The following is an 18,021-nucleotide window of genomic DNA, read 5'->3' on the forward strand; positions in this document are numbered from 1 at the left end:
AATTGGGGAAAACTATGTTACTGATAACTCTGAAACAGAAAGATCTTTCTCTTTTATTTTCCTTCTGTTTTAACTCTTAAAAGTACTTGGAAGTAAAGTTATTCAACACTTCAGTGTGTATTCGAACATGTTAAAATGATGTGCTCACCTGAGACAGTTGTAGGCATATCTGTAGGTAATGCGGTTGTTCCCACGTGTTCTGTTACATTCAGTTGTACATCGTAAATTGTCTTGCTGTTAAAAATGAGCTTGTAGTAATCTATAATTCATATCAGGAGATTAATAACTTTCACATAGAACCTTCCAATAAATTATACTACTAACACAGCAGTTATTTAAAAATTTACTAGAAAGAACATTCAAAATGATAGTTACATAAGAGTATCAACTTTACATACTTTTAAGATTAACATTTATTTGAAATAATAATGTTTGATGTTACTCAAGAGAGTACTAGTTCTTATACAAGGAAATGCCCAAATAAGTTTAAAAAGACAGAACAAAAAGTGTCTATGTGATGCAGAGATTTCAAAATAAAAGACTGTAATTCAATAGTTAGTTTTTAAAAATGCAAACCACATTTTTGAGACCAGGAGTCACCAGAATACATTGATGAGGCTACGTGTTGTAACTTTGAGTTTCTTGGACAGAAATAACCATATTTTATGGATATAGAATTAGTAAACACTAGCCTCAGAATTAAAAAAAAATAAGAATTTCAGAAAACAGAAATCATGTATCTAAGATTATCAGAAGATTCAAAAAACATAACACCTCCATTTTGTGGATTATTAAACAAAACCCATCTTTTCTACAAGACTGATATTAGTTTACTTGCCAGCCCTTAATCCTAATAGAATCTTTAAGTTTTATGAGAATTAAATGAGAAACAATCACAAAGAATGGACACAACGAAACAATTATTGCCATAATCATCCTCTATTTCCTCAGAATGGCTTTGTACCCACTCTTGTAGGAGGGAAGGGAAAGGGAATAAGGGTTTCCCAATGTCATCCAGTCTTGAGAAGAGATACTTCAAAAATGTCATGAAAATGAAGAATTTATTTCTAATATATGTTCTCCTCATGAGAACTCTCAGGGTATAAATTAGTTAGGTTTTTGTTGCGTTAATTTTATAACTTTTAGAAACATAGGCTTTACATTGCTCTCTTCAGCATTGGTGGCACTGAAGGAATCTGATATTAAAATAGCCCAAAAAGAATGACTAGTGTTACATGGTCATACAGAAACGAAACCTCTTTATCTGGAAGTTTTATGTGGATATGTCTCAGGATTTGGCTTCATTTGCAATATGCCTAAGAAGAGTAAGGGACAGCCTCAGAGGAAAGTGAATACTTACACATTAAGCCCAGGGCTCCCAGTCCAGCCAGCACCACCAGGTTCAACAACAGTGAAACAAAAGCGATAGGGTACCACACCTTTGATGGAGCACTGTGTCCTGTGAGGAGAATGACAAGAAGTCAAGCGTTTTATGTTACTTCCTCTTTCCTTAATTCCCTCCAACTCCTACTTCTCCATACATATTGATATCGGACCTCTATTCTAATGTTTAATTTAAAAAATTGCTTGCAAAGTCAATGAGACCTCATTTATATTCAGCCAACATAAATACACCTGTACATTCACACCTGACACTAAAAACACAGAATTTTATATAAATGTGATCATATGACATATTCTGGATATTTTATGAACACTCTCTCTTATATTTTATCTCTAGTTTTTCCTCACTAACTTCTTAGTCTTTTTCTCATTGATCTACCTTCCTATCTCCAGGTAATTAATGTTAACCACCTGCTGGGTGTTCTTCCTTATGTTTTCCAGGCTAGTTTTTTTGTTTGCTTTTATTTTTAATTTTTTGAATTTTTAATTGGAATATAGCTGCTTTACAATGTTGTGATGGTTTCTGCTATACAACAATGTGAATCAGTCATGAGTATACATATATCCTGTCCCTCTTAAACTTCCCTTCCAGCCCCCCTTCCTCCTCTAGTTCATCACAGAGCTCTGAGGTGAGTCCAGGATAGTTTTGAAATATGCTATTTAATATAATTGCTAATTCTTTCTCTGATGATTGATTTTTTTTCAAGTGATCTATTTAATATGTTAGTAGAAAAATCCACTCTCCAACCCAAACTTTTATAATGCTTTCATTCCCTCACTGCTTCTCTCCCTAACTCTAGGTTATACTGTGAGAGTGTATTAAAAATGATTCTAGACTCTGATAAACTTTTTCTTACAGTATATCTGTTTCATTGAAAGATTGTTTAGCACTTTTATTATTGCAATTTTCATTGTCATGCCATTATCAACTATTGCTTTTTTGTACACCTTTAAATATTCCCTTAAACTCTAATTAATTAATCATGGGACTGAAAATTTTCTTGAGTATTTCTCAAATGGAGTATATGATGATTTTTAAAATTTTGCTAAAATGGATAAATTGTATCTTTTCTGATTTTTGGATAAATGAATTACGGATATTTTCTTCCCATATCTACTCAATACTAAATAGTAACTAGTTACTTTAATTGCTTCCTTGTTTATATATATTCTCTTTATTGTTCATAGAATCTTATTATTTACATTTTAGATTACTTCGCTTATTATCCAAGTCCATCATGATTTTCATGTCTCTTTATTTTATTTTTTCTGTATGATCTTCTAGAACCTGCAACTGGGTCTTAATGATCAATCATTCTTTCTATGAAAGTCATGTTTTTTCAAATTGAAAAATTTTAGTGCCATAATTTAATATCATAAATTAGTTTGATTATCTTTCTCTTGTAGGGATTCTGTTTTACTTGGAGCTGCTTGTTGGGCTTTTTCTTTCCTCATCCGGGTTCTGGGTTCCATAAAATTAGTTACTTTTATTTGTTTTCCCTTGACTTTACCGACTTTCAAGATTTGATACCAAGCTTTTGAATACTTTTGTGTGTGAAGTCTCTCAGTCGTGTCCGACTCTTTATGACCCCATGGACTATAGCCTACCAGGCTCCTCCGTTCACGGTATTTTCCAGGCAAGAAAACTGGAGTGGGTTGCCATTCCTTTCTCCAGAGGATCTTCCCCACCCAGGGATCAAACCCAGGTCTCCCACATTGTAGGCAGACGCTTTACCATCTGAGCCACCAGGGAAGTCACTTTGAGAGGCATCAAATCTATGTGTGATGGAATGCACAGGGGTTTCTTTCACTAAGTGCCAATGGAATGCCAGAAAACAAGTTCTTCATTTTATACCCCATAAAAGAAGAAACCTGGTTCACTGTCTTCTCAGATGCAAAGTCTGAGGCTTTCTATGATTTAAGATTATAGAGGACCTTTTCTGCATTCTTATTTAGTTTCCACACTAACCCTCAGAAGCCAAAAAGATAAGCAAGTCCTCCCAGGGCCACATAAGAAAGTTGGCACCATCTTTTCTATGGAGTCTAATAAATCTTAAGAGACTGAATCCTTCCTAGGCACCAGAGAGACCTGAATCTAAGCCTTTTATTTGTGAATCTTCAGGCTCTTAATGAGGGCAGTAGTACACAAATCTTTTCTTCATTGGCACCCCATCAGAGTTTGGAGTACATACCATCAATCTGCTGCCTGGTTGCTAGCCCTAACAGTAGCTCCTTACATGGGCTTAGGTATTTGCCAGTAGGAAATTGGGAAAAAAGGCAGAATGAAACTACATTTGAGCTGATTGAAATGCTAATTAAAATCAGTCTGAAATGAACAGTTATAGATGCATCATCCCTTTACCTTGATTTTCTCTTAAAACTCCAATAAAATATAGAAAGTAGTTAAAGAAGGCATATAGATTCATAATAACAAAGAAAGGAAACCACAGAAATGGCCTTTGGGAAGGTAGGTAACAGATACAAAAGCTATTACTAACTTAGTAGGCACTTAGAAACTGAAGCAAAGTCAGTAGTGAGGAAACAAAAGTGAGCTGACCCTCCCATAAGAACCGCAAAGGCTCCTGGTATTTTATTTTTCCAAGTGGAGGTATGGGTGAGTCTGAAAACTGAAAAAATGCCCAAAAGTTGATGTAAGATACAGGTATTCCCCCCTATGTATTTTTCTCTCCATTTTGTACAATAGTTACCTTCTCTCACCCATTATAACAGAAGAGTGCCCAGGGAAGAGTACTGGAAGATTCATTCAACTCCAGAATAGTCAACTGGCTCAAAAAGGGGAGAAAAATTCAAATATTAAAAATTGGGTTTCTCAGTGAATTGCTCCAGTTTATGAATGCTACTTCAGTTCATCACTTCATGGCAAATAAATGGGGAAACAATGGAATCAGTGACAGACTTTATTTCTTGGGCTCCAAAATCACTGCAGATGGTGACTGCAGCCATGAAATTAAAAGACGCTTGCTCCTTGGAAGAAAAGCTATGACCACCTAGACAGCATATTAAAAAGCAGAGACATTACTTTGCCAACAAAGGTCCTACTAGTCAAAGCTATGGTTTTTCCAGTTGTCATGTATGGATGTGAGAGTTGGACTATAAAGAAAGCTGAGCACTGAAGAACTGATGCTCTTGAACTGTGGTGTTGGAGAAGACTTTTGCTGCAAGGAGATCCAGCACGTCAATCCTAAGGAAATCAGTCCTGAATATTCTTTGGAAGAACTGATGCTGAAACTCTAATACTTTAGCCACCTGATGTGAAGAACTGACTCACTGGAAAAGACCCTGATGCTGGGAAAATTTGAAGGCAGGAGGAGAAGGGGACGACAGAGGATGAGCTGGTTAGATGGTATCACTGACTCAATGGGCATGAGTTTGAGAAAGCTCCAAGAGTTAGTGATGTACAGGGAAGTATGGCATGCTGAAGTCCATGGGGTCACAAAGAGTCACACATGACTGAGCAACTGAACTGAATTGACTGATGAATGCTACCGTTTAGCAAGTCCATCTCACCTACACAAGCTCTCATTAAATCAGTTTAGTACCACACACTTAAGTGAGTATAGACAACCAAGGATCATTTGATATTTGAAGAAAGCAGCCAATATAATGCTAAAGAAACAGAAAACATAGACAACAAGAATTTAGGGAAAGCAGAAATAATGCAATGAGAACAGTTCAAAAACTCTGTAAATAAACAGACTCTCTTATATGACTGTGTTAGTCATTCAGTCACGTCCGACCCTTTGCTATCCCATGGACTCGCCAGGCTCCTCTGTCCATGGAATTCTCCAGGCAAGAATAAAGAAGTGGGTTGCCATTTCCTTCTCCAGGGGATCTTCCTGACCTAGGGGTCAAACCCAGGTCTCCCTCATTGCATGCAGATTCTTTACCATTTGAGACACCAGGGAAGACCTTATAAGGCATGGAGGTATATAAACATAGAAAACAATTTTGTCAGTTTCTTATACAGTAAACATAAGCCATCCAACCCAGGCTTCTACTCTTAGTTATTTTCCTTCAAAAATTTCTAAAAATAGCTCTCTACAAAGACTTGTATATCTATCAGCTTTATTCATACTAGCTCCAAACTGGAAGCAAGTGAAATGTTCATCTACAGATAAATGAGCTAACATGGTATGGTGTAGTCACACACTGGAATATTGTTCAGCCATGGAAAGAAATTCACTGCCAATGCATAGAACACAGATGAATCTCAAAACATTATGTTTACTGAAAGAAGCCAGTCATAGAAGAAGTCACAGTCAATCATCGCATATTATTTGAAACTGTTTATATAAAAACTCTTCCCTGGTGACTCAGATGGTAAAGAATTTGCCTGCAATGTGGGAGACCAGGTTCAACCCCTAGGGTTGGGAAGATCCCCTGGAGAAAGAAATGGCAATCCACTCCAGTATTCCTGCCTGGAGAATCCTATGGATAGAGGAGCCTGGCAGGCTAGGGTCCATGGAGTCGCAAAGAGTCAGACACAACTGAGCAACTACACTGTTACTACTACATAAAACCTCTAGACTTAACAGAATAGTCTAGAATGACAGAAAGTAAAGCATTCTGATTAGCTGGGGCTAAAACTAAGATTGGTGGTGAGGATAAGATGGAGGCACACAAGTTGTCTTCTTGTGGTGACAGAAATATTATAAATCCTAATTTTGGTTGGTTGCATGGGTATATAGTTTTAAGTCCAGTCAACCATATGCTTAAGTGGGCATATTATTTTGTATCTAAATTATAACGTTGACTTGAAAGTACAATTTTTAAAACCATCAGAGAAGTAAGATACAATTTTGCATCCACATATAAGAATAGGATGCCATAGGAAGAGCCTTTAGAAAACAATAGCAGAAGTTCATTGAAAATAAAATAATACCAGAAACATTTTTAATGGAAAAAGATAATTTAAGGAAATCATCCATGAAATATAATAAAGGATAAAATGATGAAAAATGGGAGGGAAAAAGTCAATGAGGTTTAATATTATAAAAGTTGGAAAGATTCAGAAAAGTACATGAATACTCTGGGGGGATGGATGGAGAAAGTAATTAAAAAGAGCTGATTCTCCATAATTAAAAGTCATGAGTTTATCACCTTTGGTTTGTGTTCCTTCTTTTCTCAAAAAATTTTTGTCTTTTATTTTATTTTTGTTGAAGCATTTTTGTTGATTTACACGTGTATATATGCATGTATATAGATATTAAGATTCTTTTCCATTATAAGTTATTACAAGGTATTGAGTAGAATTCCCTGTGCCATACAGTGGTTCTTGTTGGTTATCTATTTTATATATAGTAGTGTACATATGTCAATCTTAAGTTCCAAATTTATTCTTTCCTCCCTTTCCCCTTTGGTAGCCATAAGTTTGTTTTCCATGGCTCTGAGTCTGTTTCTGTTTTGTAACTAAGTTCCTTTTGTATCATTTTTCAGATTCCACGTACAGGTGATATGTGGTATATGTCTTTGTCTGATTTACTTCACTTAGTAGTATAATCTCTAGGTCCATCCATTTTGCTGCAAATGGCAGTATTTTATTCTTTTTATGGCTTAGTAGTATCCCATTATATATATATATATGTATATATATATATACACACACACACCGTATTTTCTTTATCTATTTATCTTTCAGTGGACATTTAGGCTGCTAATATGTCTTGACTATTGTAAATATTGCTATGAACATTGGGGTTACATGTATCTTTTCGAATTATGATTTTCTCCAGATATATGTCCAGAAGTGGGATTGCTGGATCATATGGTAGCCCTATTTTTAGTTTTTAAGGAACTGCCATACCATTTTCCATCATGGCTGCATCAATTTACATTCCCTCCCACAATTAGTAGAGTTCCCTTTCTTCCACAACCTCTACAGAAAATATCTTTTATTATCAAAGGAAATCTTTATTTTTTTCTGCCGCAACATCTCCCACAAGGTCCTTCTTACTTTTCTCCTTGCTCCAGTAGGTCTCACCTCTCACAGCTCTGGTCTCAGTCGCCTCAGCTGTGCCCATGACGCTCCCAGCTCCAGTTTCAGCTTCACCGCCCAGCTCCAAGTCAGGAGTTTCATGGCTATCTTTTTCAGGAAAGATAAACAGTGGCAATGTTTTTTTAAAAATCATTCTTTTCTCTATAATCTTTTTTGCCTTCTAATTATCCAGGTACTCCTGTGTTCCTGGCTTGATTCTGATTCTGATGATAGATTTTTCCAAAAGACAAACATGATGTGACCTTTTATAGAAATAAAATTGAAACAGTTTCAGTTCAGTTCGGTCACTCAGTCATGTCCAACTCTTTGCGACCCCATGGACTGCAGCATGCCAGACTTCCCTGTCCATCACCAACTCCTAGAGCTTACTCAAACTCATGTCCATTGAGTCAGTGATGCCATCCAAGCATCTCATCCTCTGTTTACTCAGATATATAGAAGAGGATAAAATTGTTACATAAGGAAATACACATTAGAAAGTACGTAGCAGAACATAAGGGCTTCCCAGGTGCACTAATGGTAAAATACCTACCTGCCAATGCAGGAGACATAAGAGAAGTGAGTTCGATCCCTGGGTTGGGAAGATGCCTTGAAAGAGGGCATGTCAACCCTCTCCAGTTCTCTTGCCTGGACAATCCCACGAACAGAGGAGCCTGGGACACTACAGTTCATAGGGTCGCAAAGAGTCAGACACAACTGAAGTGACTTAACAGCAGAACATAAATTGCATCTCCAATTTTATAGATACCTTGAGTCAGTGGCCTATGGTGTTAGTTGTTTGATGAAGATGTAGTATTTTTCCCAAATACATGCAGTTCTTTCATCAGATGTTCTAGAGACAGAGAAATGACTCTTTGGAGGGAAGCTAGTCCCTAAACCATGATCCACTAACCTGATGCCTCTAATCAGAGATTTGTTCACATAGAGGGCTTTTACTTCATTATTTAAATATAAAATATCTCATAGCAATAAAGAAATTTCAGTGAATATGACTTTCATGTTTCAAAAAAATATCTTCCTACTGCTTCATTGTTATTAACTGTCTGGGAATTAAATTGCTGGATAAAGGAGACTGCAATTCTATTATGCTGAGATAAGGAGCCTTCAGTCTTATTCCTTCTCAGAAAGAAATAAATGTTTAATGTATAATCACTGACTGGGTGTCCCATGATCCTATGAAACTCATAGCATATAACTATTTCTTATCTTCTAGCAAATAAATAAAAATACTGGATAGCTATGTTCACACTATTGCTGTCTTTTTCTTCCTCTAATACCCTGTATGTAAAATCATCCTAAAATGTCTAAAAAATATAAGAAATGTTATTTTGGTGGCAACAGCAATCTGAATTTCCAGAGGTTTAGACCACAGTCTTTTTTCACATACTATGATGAACTTTGTTGTTGTCATTGTTTATTCATTAAACCAAGTCTGACTCTTATGCGACCCCATGAACTATAGCCCAGCAGGCTACTCTGCCCTTGGGATTTCCCAGGGAAGAACAGTCGAGTGGGTTTCCATTTCTTTCTCCAGGGGATCTTTCCAATGCAGAGATCAGACCCATGTCTCCTGAGCCTCCTGCATTGGCAGACTGATTCTCTACCATTGAGCCATCAGGAAGCCCCAATGATGGTATTTCAAACTAAATAAGATAGACATAACTAGTGACTGATCTATGGACTAGTTCTCCAGAATTTAAATCCCAGAAGGGACTAAAAGCCTTGAATTGAAGACAGGAGAACCCAGCAATATAGCTGAATAACCTCTTCTCTGGTCTTTTTGATCCTCAAGGAGAATCTTACCTGTTCTCTTGAGACTGTGGCTTTCCTGGGGTTCCTTTGTCTTAGGATTTGAAAATTTGAGAGTTGCATAGGTCACTTCTTCAGACATTACTGAACAAAGCACAGTTCAGTCACCCAGTGTGCTGTGCGTATCGCCTTAAACTCCCAGAAGCCACTCTTAGATGGCCTGTGTATGCAGGGACTGAGTTGACTGATCTATCTTTGTAAAGACAAAGCAAAAGAAGTGGTGTCAGAAAACAGAACTGTTCCACTGAGAATTTCATAACTGCACTATTCCCACCTCTGTCCATCCCTCTTATCTCACTTTTTATAACTTCCTCCTCTAAAACACCAAATTGAAGAAATGGCTAAGAGAAAAATGTGGGTTTTAAATATAAACAATCTTTTATTTTTCAACTAGAGGGGAAAACATCTGGATCTCCAGACTCAACACTACCCTATGGAAATACAAATAAACATGTATTTATTTCTGCATGTATAATCAGTTCTTAGAAAGCATGTGCCTGTGAGAACTCTGTTAGAATTGCATGAAGTACATAACCCATTGCTGACTCCCGGAAAACCACAGGTGAGTTAATTCTAATCAAATTTTTTTCCCTCCATTTTTACTTGATTTTTTTGTGGATTGCAGATTCCTGAGCACTTAAAAGCAAAATATTAATTGATCAAAACAAAAATCAAGAAGAAAAGGACTACAATGAACTACACTAAATATTATACCCCATCCTCCTTTTTATTTACTTTCAAGAAAGATTGGAGCATTGTGTAATAAGTAGAAGATACCTTCCACAGAATTTAAGAGAAAGAAATAAAGAACTGTAAGGAGTAAATTTAGAAAAGTGTTCTGAAAATTGACTCAAGGAAAAAGGAAATTGCTTTAACCTATAGAGTTTGAAACATTTTTTTTTTGAAACATTTTTTAAAAACAGAATAGTTCAGATTCAATAAGAAATACTCAGAACTCATTGCAATCAGGTATGAATACAGTCAATTTTTCTTCATGATAGAGGGGAGAAACTCCACCAGGAGTTGGGGTGGAGACATGGATGGGGAGGGAATATGTAGGTAGCATGAGCGTTAGTGTTTTATTTAATATTAAGTAAACTAGGGAGGTCTCTAGGTCTCATTTCTCTCATTTACTAAATACTGAACAGATGAACCTAAAGTTTCTAACTGTTTTTCTAAATGCATATGATGTTCTTATTCTACCTCTCCTTCCAAGATTGAATATAATGCTTCTCTGAGATCTTAAAACATACATTTGCTTTGAGCCAGTAGTCTCATTGTTTAGACTATGCAGAGATTAGACAATGATCTATGCACTTGCATGCTCATCATGTTGTCAGTTTATACATGTGAGAAATGATTAAAGAGTTAAATATTGGACAAAAGGAAAAGTTGACATTCTTGACCATTTAGATAATGAGATCAGAAGCCAAGTTGATGTTTTGCACTCCTCAACAGAAAACATGTTTAAGGAGTATGATATCTGGGGTAGATAAAAACACTATAAAGGTAAAAGTTAAGGAATATTTCATGTGTTGTTGAGAAAAACAATATTTGCACATGTACATATATATGTTAGTGTATATATGAAAACCATGTTCTGATATGTAAACCCTGATATAAAGGGAAAGCCCAAAAACTCTTACCCTGAAGCCCAGAATTTTCATTGGTTTGAATTCACTCTGGAGCAATAGGTGTTTCCACCATCCTCCTAAATGTATGTTCTCAAGTTTAGTCAAAGCTGTGGTTTTTTTCAGTAGTCATGTATGGATGTGAGAATTGGACCATAAAGAAGGCTGAGTGCTAAAGAATTAATGCTTTTGAACTGTGATGTTGGAGAAGACTCTTGAGAGTCCCTTGGACAGCAAGGACATAAAACCAGTCAATCCTAAAAAAACAACCCTGAATATACATTGGAAAGACTGATGCTGAAGCTGAAACTCCAATACTTTGGCCACCTGATGTGAAGACTCCTTGGAAAACTCCTTGGAAAACTCCTTGGAAAAGATCCTGATGCTGGGAAAGATTAAGGGCAAGAGAAAAAGGGGGTGACAGAGGATGAGATGGTTGGATGGCATCATTGATTCAATGGACATGAGTTTGAGTAAACACCAGGAGATAGGGAAAGATAGGGAATCCTGGTGTGCTGCAATCCATGGGGTCTCAAAGAGTAAGACACGACTGAGCAACTGAATAAGAACAAACACTACTACCTGAGAAAAACTCATTCACTATTCTAATTGACCGAAAACTTGAATAGTAGTTGACTTCCTAAATTTTCAAAGGATCAAATCTCTTCTCCCAGATAAAGATATTCATCCTAGTCTAATCATATCATAATAAACTTTCTCTCCATAAATACAAATACGATGTATTTTAGTTTATAACTGGGTTCTGCCGATTCCCAGGTGACTCAGCAGTAAAATATCCACCTGCCAAGTAGGAGATGTGAATTTGATTCCTGGATTGGGAAGATCTCCTGGAGGAGGAAATGGAAACCCACTTCAGTAAGCTTGCCAGGGAATTCCCATGGACAGAGCAGCTACTGTCCAAGCGTTGCAAAGAGTCAGGCACAAATTAGAGACTAAACAAGATCTGCCTATATAACTTTGAAAATTTTAATAAATATTTTTCCTTGGGGATTCAGAAACATTTGTTTATTTATCCATTTATTCTTTTCTTTATTCAACAGACTGAGTACCCACTGTATGCTAAGCAATATTCCAGAGCATCTGATAGAAGCATTTTTTTTTTCCCTTAGGGTACTTTACATTCTATGCTTCATGTATTTATTTGTATTCATGTATTTATTTATTTGTAATATAGCTTATATTGATATTTTATATAGTATCCATGGATAAGCAATATAATATAAGGTAGTGAAAAATACTATGAATAGAAATAAAGTAGGGTAGAAGAAAGTGTGACAGAGAAAGGAGGATTTATGCTAAATAGAGGATTTATGGACAACTTCTCTGTGGGGTTGTCATTTAAAACAACTAGAGAATAACAATGAAAAAAGTATTATTCTATGAAAACATGCTAATTTAATACTGTAATACCTACTACCTTTTTCAGTTTCTGAGTCTAAAAGTCAAAGGTTACTTACTTTTCAATTTCAAAGGTTTCAGTTCCTTTTAAATTTCCCCTTTCTTTTCAATTGCTTCATATTATGTTCCTCATTTTCAACTTCTGACTTCCTCGACAAATTTGACAATGAGAAGTATGTCAAATATTTGGTTTTCATCTGACCTGAATAAGCATAGCTTCATGTTCTCAATTTCTGACCCACTGATCCAGTCCCAGAAATTTGATGCACATTGACTTTTGGGTGTGCTTCATGACCAAAAATTCTTTATCCTGATAGCCTGAATCAGATCTCCTTCATCACCAGATATATCCAAAATGACTGATTCACAAACATAGTACTATCTGAAAAATAACAAGCCAGCAAAAGAAAGCAGTGACTAAAAACTGACAAATGGAATCTGGCTAACAGTGCACAATCCTCCCAAGAGCAATAATGTGTTCCAGACTGATTGTTACAACAGTTTTTGCAAAATGCTAGTGCAAAATGAGCTTGGAGGACTAGGAACCCTGAGAAGGAGGACAGTGAGAGAACAGGACACACCACAGAATATGCAATAAGACAATCCAAAAATATGGAGGTTATGATATTTTAAAAAATAAGGAAAGAAGAATGGGAACTAGACAATCAAGAGCAAAAGCAAATACAGGAAAACCTTTTTCAAATGTGGGGCAAACACAAATTTGGCATGACTGAACAATTAGTGAGACATAGTAATAGTATTCGATCTGAAATTTATGCTAAGAATGTTTCTTTTGAATTGCTTAGTGGAGATGCAGAGAAAGATTTGCAGTCACTTCACTGAAATTAATCATTATGCAATAATAATGTGATAAGTAAAATGCATTTAAATAATTCACTCTTAAAATCAGACAGTGGTACAATATGAAATAATTATGGCTATGGTGCATAGACATGCTATTCATAATATTGAAATAGTAGCAGGATAAAAGGAAAGGATCAAATTACAGAGATTAAGAGACAGGGGAGGGAAGACAGAAGAAATAGGAGGAAGTGAAGAATTTTGAGATACATGGTTATAGAGAACTACTGTATAGCACAAGGAACTCTGCTCAATGTTATTGGCAGCCTGGATGGGAGAGAAGTTTGGAGGCAAACGGATACATGTATATGCATGGCTGAGTCCCTTTGTGGACCACCTAAAACCATCACAACATTGTTAATTGGCTACACTCCAATACAAAATTAAACATTGTGTTTTTTTTTAAAGAGATACATGGCTGTGACAATAAGAAATAAAGGTTTGTATGACGGGGTTTCCCTGCTGGCTCAGCTGGTAAAGAATCTGCCTGCAAGGCAGGAGACCCAGGTTCAATCCCTGGGTGGGAAAGATCTCCTGGAGAAGGAAATGGCTACCCACTTTAGTATTCTTGCCTGGAGAATTCCACAGACAGAGGAGCCTGGTGGGCTACAATCCATAGGGTCACAAATAGTTGGACACGACTGAGTGACTTTCACTCACATGAAGGGGTCAGGGAAAAGAATTGAGAGAGTGAATTCTTGAATTAAAAGAATTCATTTATCAAAACAGAAAGCCAGTAGACAATTTCTAAAGTTATAAATCTACATAGCATCATACAAATATTAAAGGTACAATCACCATAAAAAATAAAGACAAATTATTAAAAACAATTGTCATTGAGGAGCAAAACAGTCATTTGAGGGGAGATGTTTTTATTGGCTAATCAGCTGTTCTGGTCTATTTTGTTTTAAACATATTCCTTTGAAAAAAATGAAAATAATAGCAATTGTGTATATTCACATCTATTAAGCAAGGCTGTCTCCATTTCATAATTTGCCTTCATTCTGACCTTGCCCCAATAGATTTCATTACTGTAGATTCTGCCCTCAATTTAAAATCCACTAATTAGCATATTAAACTTTCTGCAGTAATATATAGATAGAAACGAATTTTACATTTGTTTTATTCCTGTATATATCAATTTAATCTCTAAGAATTAAACTTTGCAATTAAAATAATTAGTAGATATTTGTAAAAACAATATAAATGTATTCAGTTCAGTTCAGTTGCTCAGCCGTGTCCAACTCTTTGCGACCCCATGGACTGCAGCATGCCAGGCCTCCCTGTCCATCACTAACTCCCAGAGTTTTACTCAAACTCGTGTCCATTGAGTTGCTGATGCCATCCAACCATCTTATCCTCTGTTGTCCCCTTTTCCTTGCGCCTTCAATCTTTCCCAGCATCAGGGTCTTTTCCAGTGAGTCAGTTCTTCACATCAGGTGGCCAAAGTATTGGAGCTTCAGCTTCAGCATCAGTCCTTCCAATGCATATTCAGGACTGATTTCCTTTAGGATGGACTGGTTGGATCTCCTTGCAGTCCAAGGAACTCTCAAGAGTCTTCTCCAACACCACAGTTCAAAAGCATCAATTCTTTGGCACTCAGCTTTCTTTATAGTCCAACTCTCACATCCATACATGACTACTAGAAAAACCATAGCTTTGACAAGATGGACCTTTGCTGGCAATGTCTCTGCTTTTTAATATGCTGTCTAGGTTGGTTATAACTTTTCTTCCAAGGAGCAAGAATCTTTTAATTTCATGGCTGCAGTCACCATCTGCAGTGATTTTGGAGCCCCCCACAAATAAATTCTGCCACTGTTTCCACTGTTTTCTCATCTATTTGCCATGAAGTGATGGGACCAGATGCCATGATCTTAATTTTCTGATTGTTGAGTTTTAAGCCAACTTTTTCACTCTCCTCTTTCACTTCATCAAGAGGCTTTTTAGTTCTTCACTTTCTGCCATAAGGGTGGTGTCATCTGCATGTCTGAGGTTATTGATATTTCTCCTGGCAATCTTGACTCTAGCTTGTGCTTCCTCAACACCAGGGTTTCTCATGATGTACTCTGCATATAAGTTAAATAAGCATGGTGACAATATACAGCCTTGATGTACTTCTTTCCCAATTTGGAAATTGGAATAAATGTATTACTTATTTCAATAATGTTTGAAAACAAACATAATATTGCTTAGAAATGTTTTCTTTAAAGACACTAGTACATTCTATAATTTGTTCAGGTATGTTTACATAATATTGATGGAGACAATTTTCAGCAGTTTGTATTGTTTATTATTTATAGATTTATAAACTAAGAAAATTCTTGTTCTTAAAACTAAAAAGATGAAATAGAAAGATTCGTTCTAACAATTCCACTCAGCTATTTGGATTTCTTCTGAATTACCTTCTAAGGTTACATAATTATTTAATGGCAAATATCACTTAATTACCCAATAAGTTGATTAAATCTTCTCCAATTTTGGTGAAAGAAATAGAAACCATGAGAACTGCAAAAATAGTTTGCTTCTTACTTTTGTTTAAAAAGTAGTATATCAGATACTAGATTCAGTTTGTAATTGTATCAGGAGCTAATTTATAAAAGTACCTTACAATATATAACTTACTTTGTGGGAACATTGTGTTAAAAATTAACTTCTTAAAAATTATTATAATTGTAGTATAGTTAGCCCTCAGTATCCTCACCTTCAACATCCAAAAATTCAACCAAATGAGATTAAAAACATTCAGAAAAAAAAAAAAAAATTCCAGGAAGTTCCAAAAGGAGCACAAATTTGCTGCATCAGCAACTATTTACTTAACATTTACTTTGTACAAAGGATTATATATAATCTAGAGATGAATTGGGCTTTCCTCATAGCTCATTTGTAAAGAATCTGCCTGCAATGCAGGAGACCAAGGTTCAATTGCTGGGTAAGGAAGATCCCCTGGAGAAGGAAATGGCAACCCACTTCAGTATTCTTGCCGGGAGAATCCTGTGGACAGAGGAGCCTGGCAGGCTACAGTCCATGGGGTCGCAAGAGGTGGACATGACTTAGTGACTAATGAGACAGAGAGAGAGCCATTTTCTCATGTTTTGGGGGAAAGTACTATATAAAGTTTAAAATTTATCTCTATGACAACTCTAACACATTTTTTCACTTAGAAACTACTTCTTTAACCCAATACACACATAATATGTTGAAATATCAAAACCCTATTAATTTTGCTATGCTCCATGAACATATTTTTAAAACAAAATGTTTTTATTGTATTAAGTATGTCTGTGTCAATAAAGGATAGGCACAAGGTGCAATGGATTTATGAAAAATATTTTTCATAATCCTATTGGCAAAATCAGTAACCATTATCAAATCATCCAATCTGACTTACTCAGTGTCAAAAAATACCTTATTCTTAGTCCTGTTAACAGCTAATACACATTTTTAAGAAATGCATTAAAACTACTAAAAATATGAGCTACATTTGTGACATCAAAGCAGTTAAATCACATTAAAAATAATGTAGGCCTAATAAAATTAATTTATTCACTTTTGTGTTATAAAGGCAAGATAATCAATCAATATGCTATTTTCATTGCTTCTTATTTTAATCATGCAAGGTATAATGTTGATAAGATTCCAAGATATAAATGAAGTGAAGTAAAAGTCGCTCAGTTGTGTCCGACTCTTTGTGACCCCATACTACACAGTCCATGCAATTCTCCAGGTGAGAATACTGGAGTGGGTAGCCTTTCCCTTCTCCAGGGGATCTTCCCAACCCAAGGATCAAACCCAGGTCTCCCGCATTGCAGGCAGATTCTTTACCAACTGAACTCTCAGGGAAACCCAGATATAAATGAGGTACAGTATAAAACAAAAGGCACCGCATTTTATCAAATAGTTGTGTGCGTGTTTATATATATATGTGTATACACATGCATGAATCAAGTTCATGGTCAAATTTTCCAACATATATAATAAAATTGCCAAAAAATGTATGTATTGTCCTATTGTAATCTACTCTATTAAACAACCATCATATAATATCTCTATTAATGGAAGTTAAAAATTATTAAATACTTTATAAAGTAAAATAAAATGAGGTTTGGCTATACTTGAAAAGATAGATTATGATAGAATTTTTTACAGACAAGTTATTTTTAAAAATCAAATGAAAGTTTAGCCTTGAGTTTTATTAATTGACTCTAAAAATTGGCAAATATGGAAAAAGTTTCAGTCAACAGAAAGAGAATCATTTATTATTGACTTATTAAATTTTGGATATTCAGAGGTGATTTTCCAACTTACAACATATCCTTGGGACAGGAATTCAAAGTAGCTAAAATATCTTGCTAACATTGATGTAGTAAAACTAAACATTTTAATGCTTAATTTTAGTTTTCCTCCGTTAGAACTTTTACTTGAGGAAATGATATAATTAAACACAATTTGGCATTATTCCTAAATCACTATCACGTGTCTCATTTCAGAATAGCCCACAAGGTCAAGAGATTTCATAAATAAACAAAGCTTCACTTTGCCATTTGGGCAAAAGCAAAAGTCATTCCTTGGTTACTTTCCATGTAGCAATATGTACTTTATCTTGGGGGGGAAAAAATGGGGCAAGCAATTGCAAAAAATTGCAAACAATTGCAAAAAAAAGTGGCAAACAATTCCCACCAAAACACAGTATCTCAAAAGTTGGGGCACTCTTTCCCAAGTGAAAATGTATTAATTCACAACATGGGTATAGGATAAATTAATACATTATTCTCCATGAATAGACCCTTTCTCTTCAACTGTCTCAAAATACTACAGAAGTAGTGTAGAAATGGGATTTGAAAGTGTCTCAGAGAACAGAATCTCCTTACATATAGTTGATTT

At 35.6% G+C, this 18,021-nt stretch overlaps 1 protein-coding gene across 2 annotated transcripts in view; it reads right to left on the reverse strand.

The window, feature by feature from the left end:
• Window positions 1–18,021, reverse strand: part of LOC122423752 — a 34,967-nt gene that overhangs the window by 12,638 nt on the left and 4,308 nt on the right. The window contains exons 2-6 of one of the 2 annotated variants that reach the window (XM_043441102.1): window positions 12,339–12,661; window positions 9,224–9,422; window positions 7,406–7,507; window positions 1,361–1,459; window positions 149–259 (exon numbers count right to left, since the gene is read on the reverse strand). In XM_043441102.1, coding sequence (XP_043297037.1) covers window positions 149–259; window positions 1,361–1,459; window positions 7,406–7,507; window positions 9,224–9,311 — 400 coding nt within the window. In that variant the 5' untranslated portion in view covers window positions 9,312–9,422; window positions 12,339–12,661. Of the gene's footprint in view, window positions 1–148; window positions 260–1,360; window positions 1,460–7,378; window positions 7,508–9,223; window positions 9,423–12,338; window positions 12,662–18,021 lie in introns of both variants that reach the window. The other variant, XM_043441101.1, reaches the window with a different exon arrangement.

The sequence above is a fragment of the Cervus canadensis genome, chromosome 21 (genome assembly GCF_019320065.1).
Source record: "Cervus canadensis isolate Bull #8, Minnesota chromosome 21, ASM1932006v1, whole genome shotgun sequence".
Lineage (NCBI taxonomy): Eukaryota > Metazoa > Chordata > Mammalia > Artiodactyla > Cervidae > Cervus > Cervus canadensis.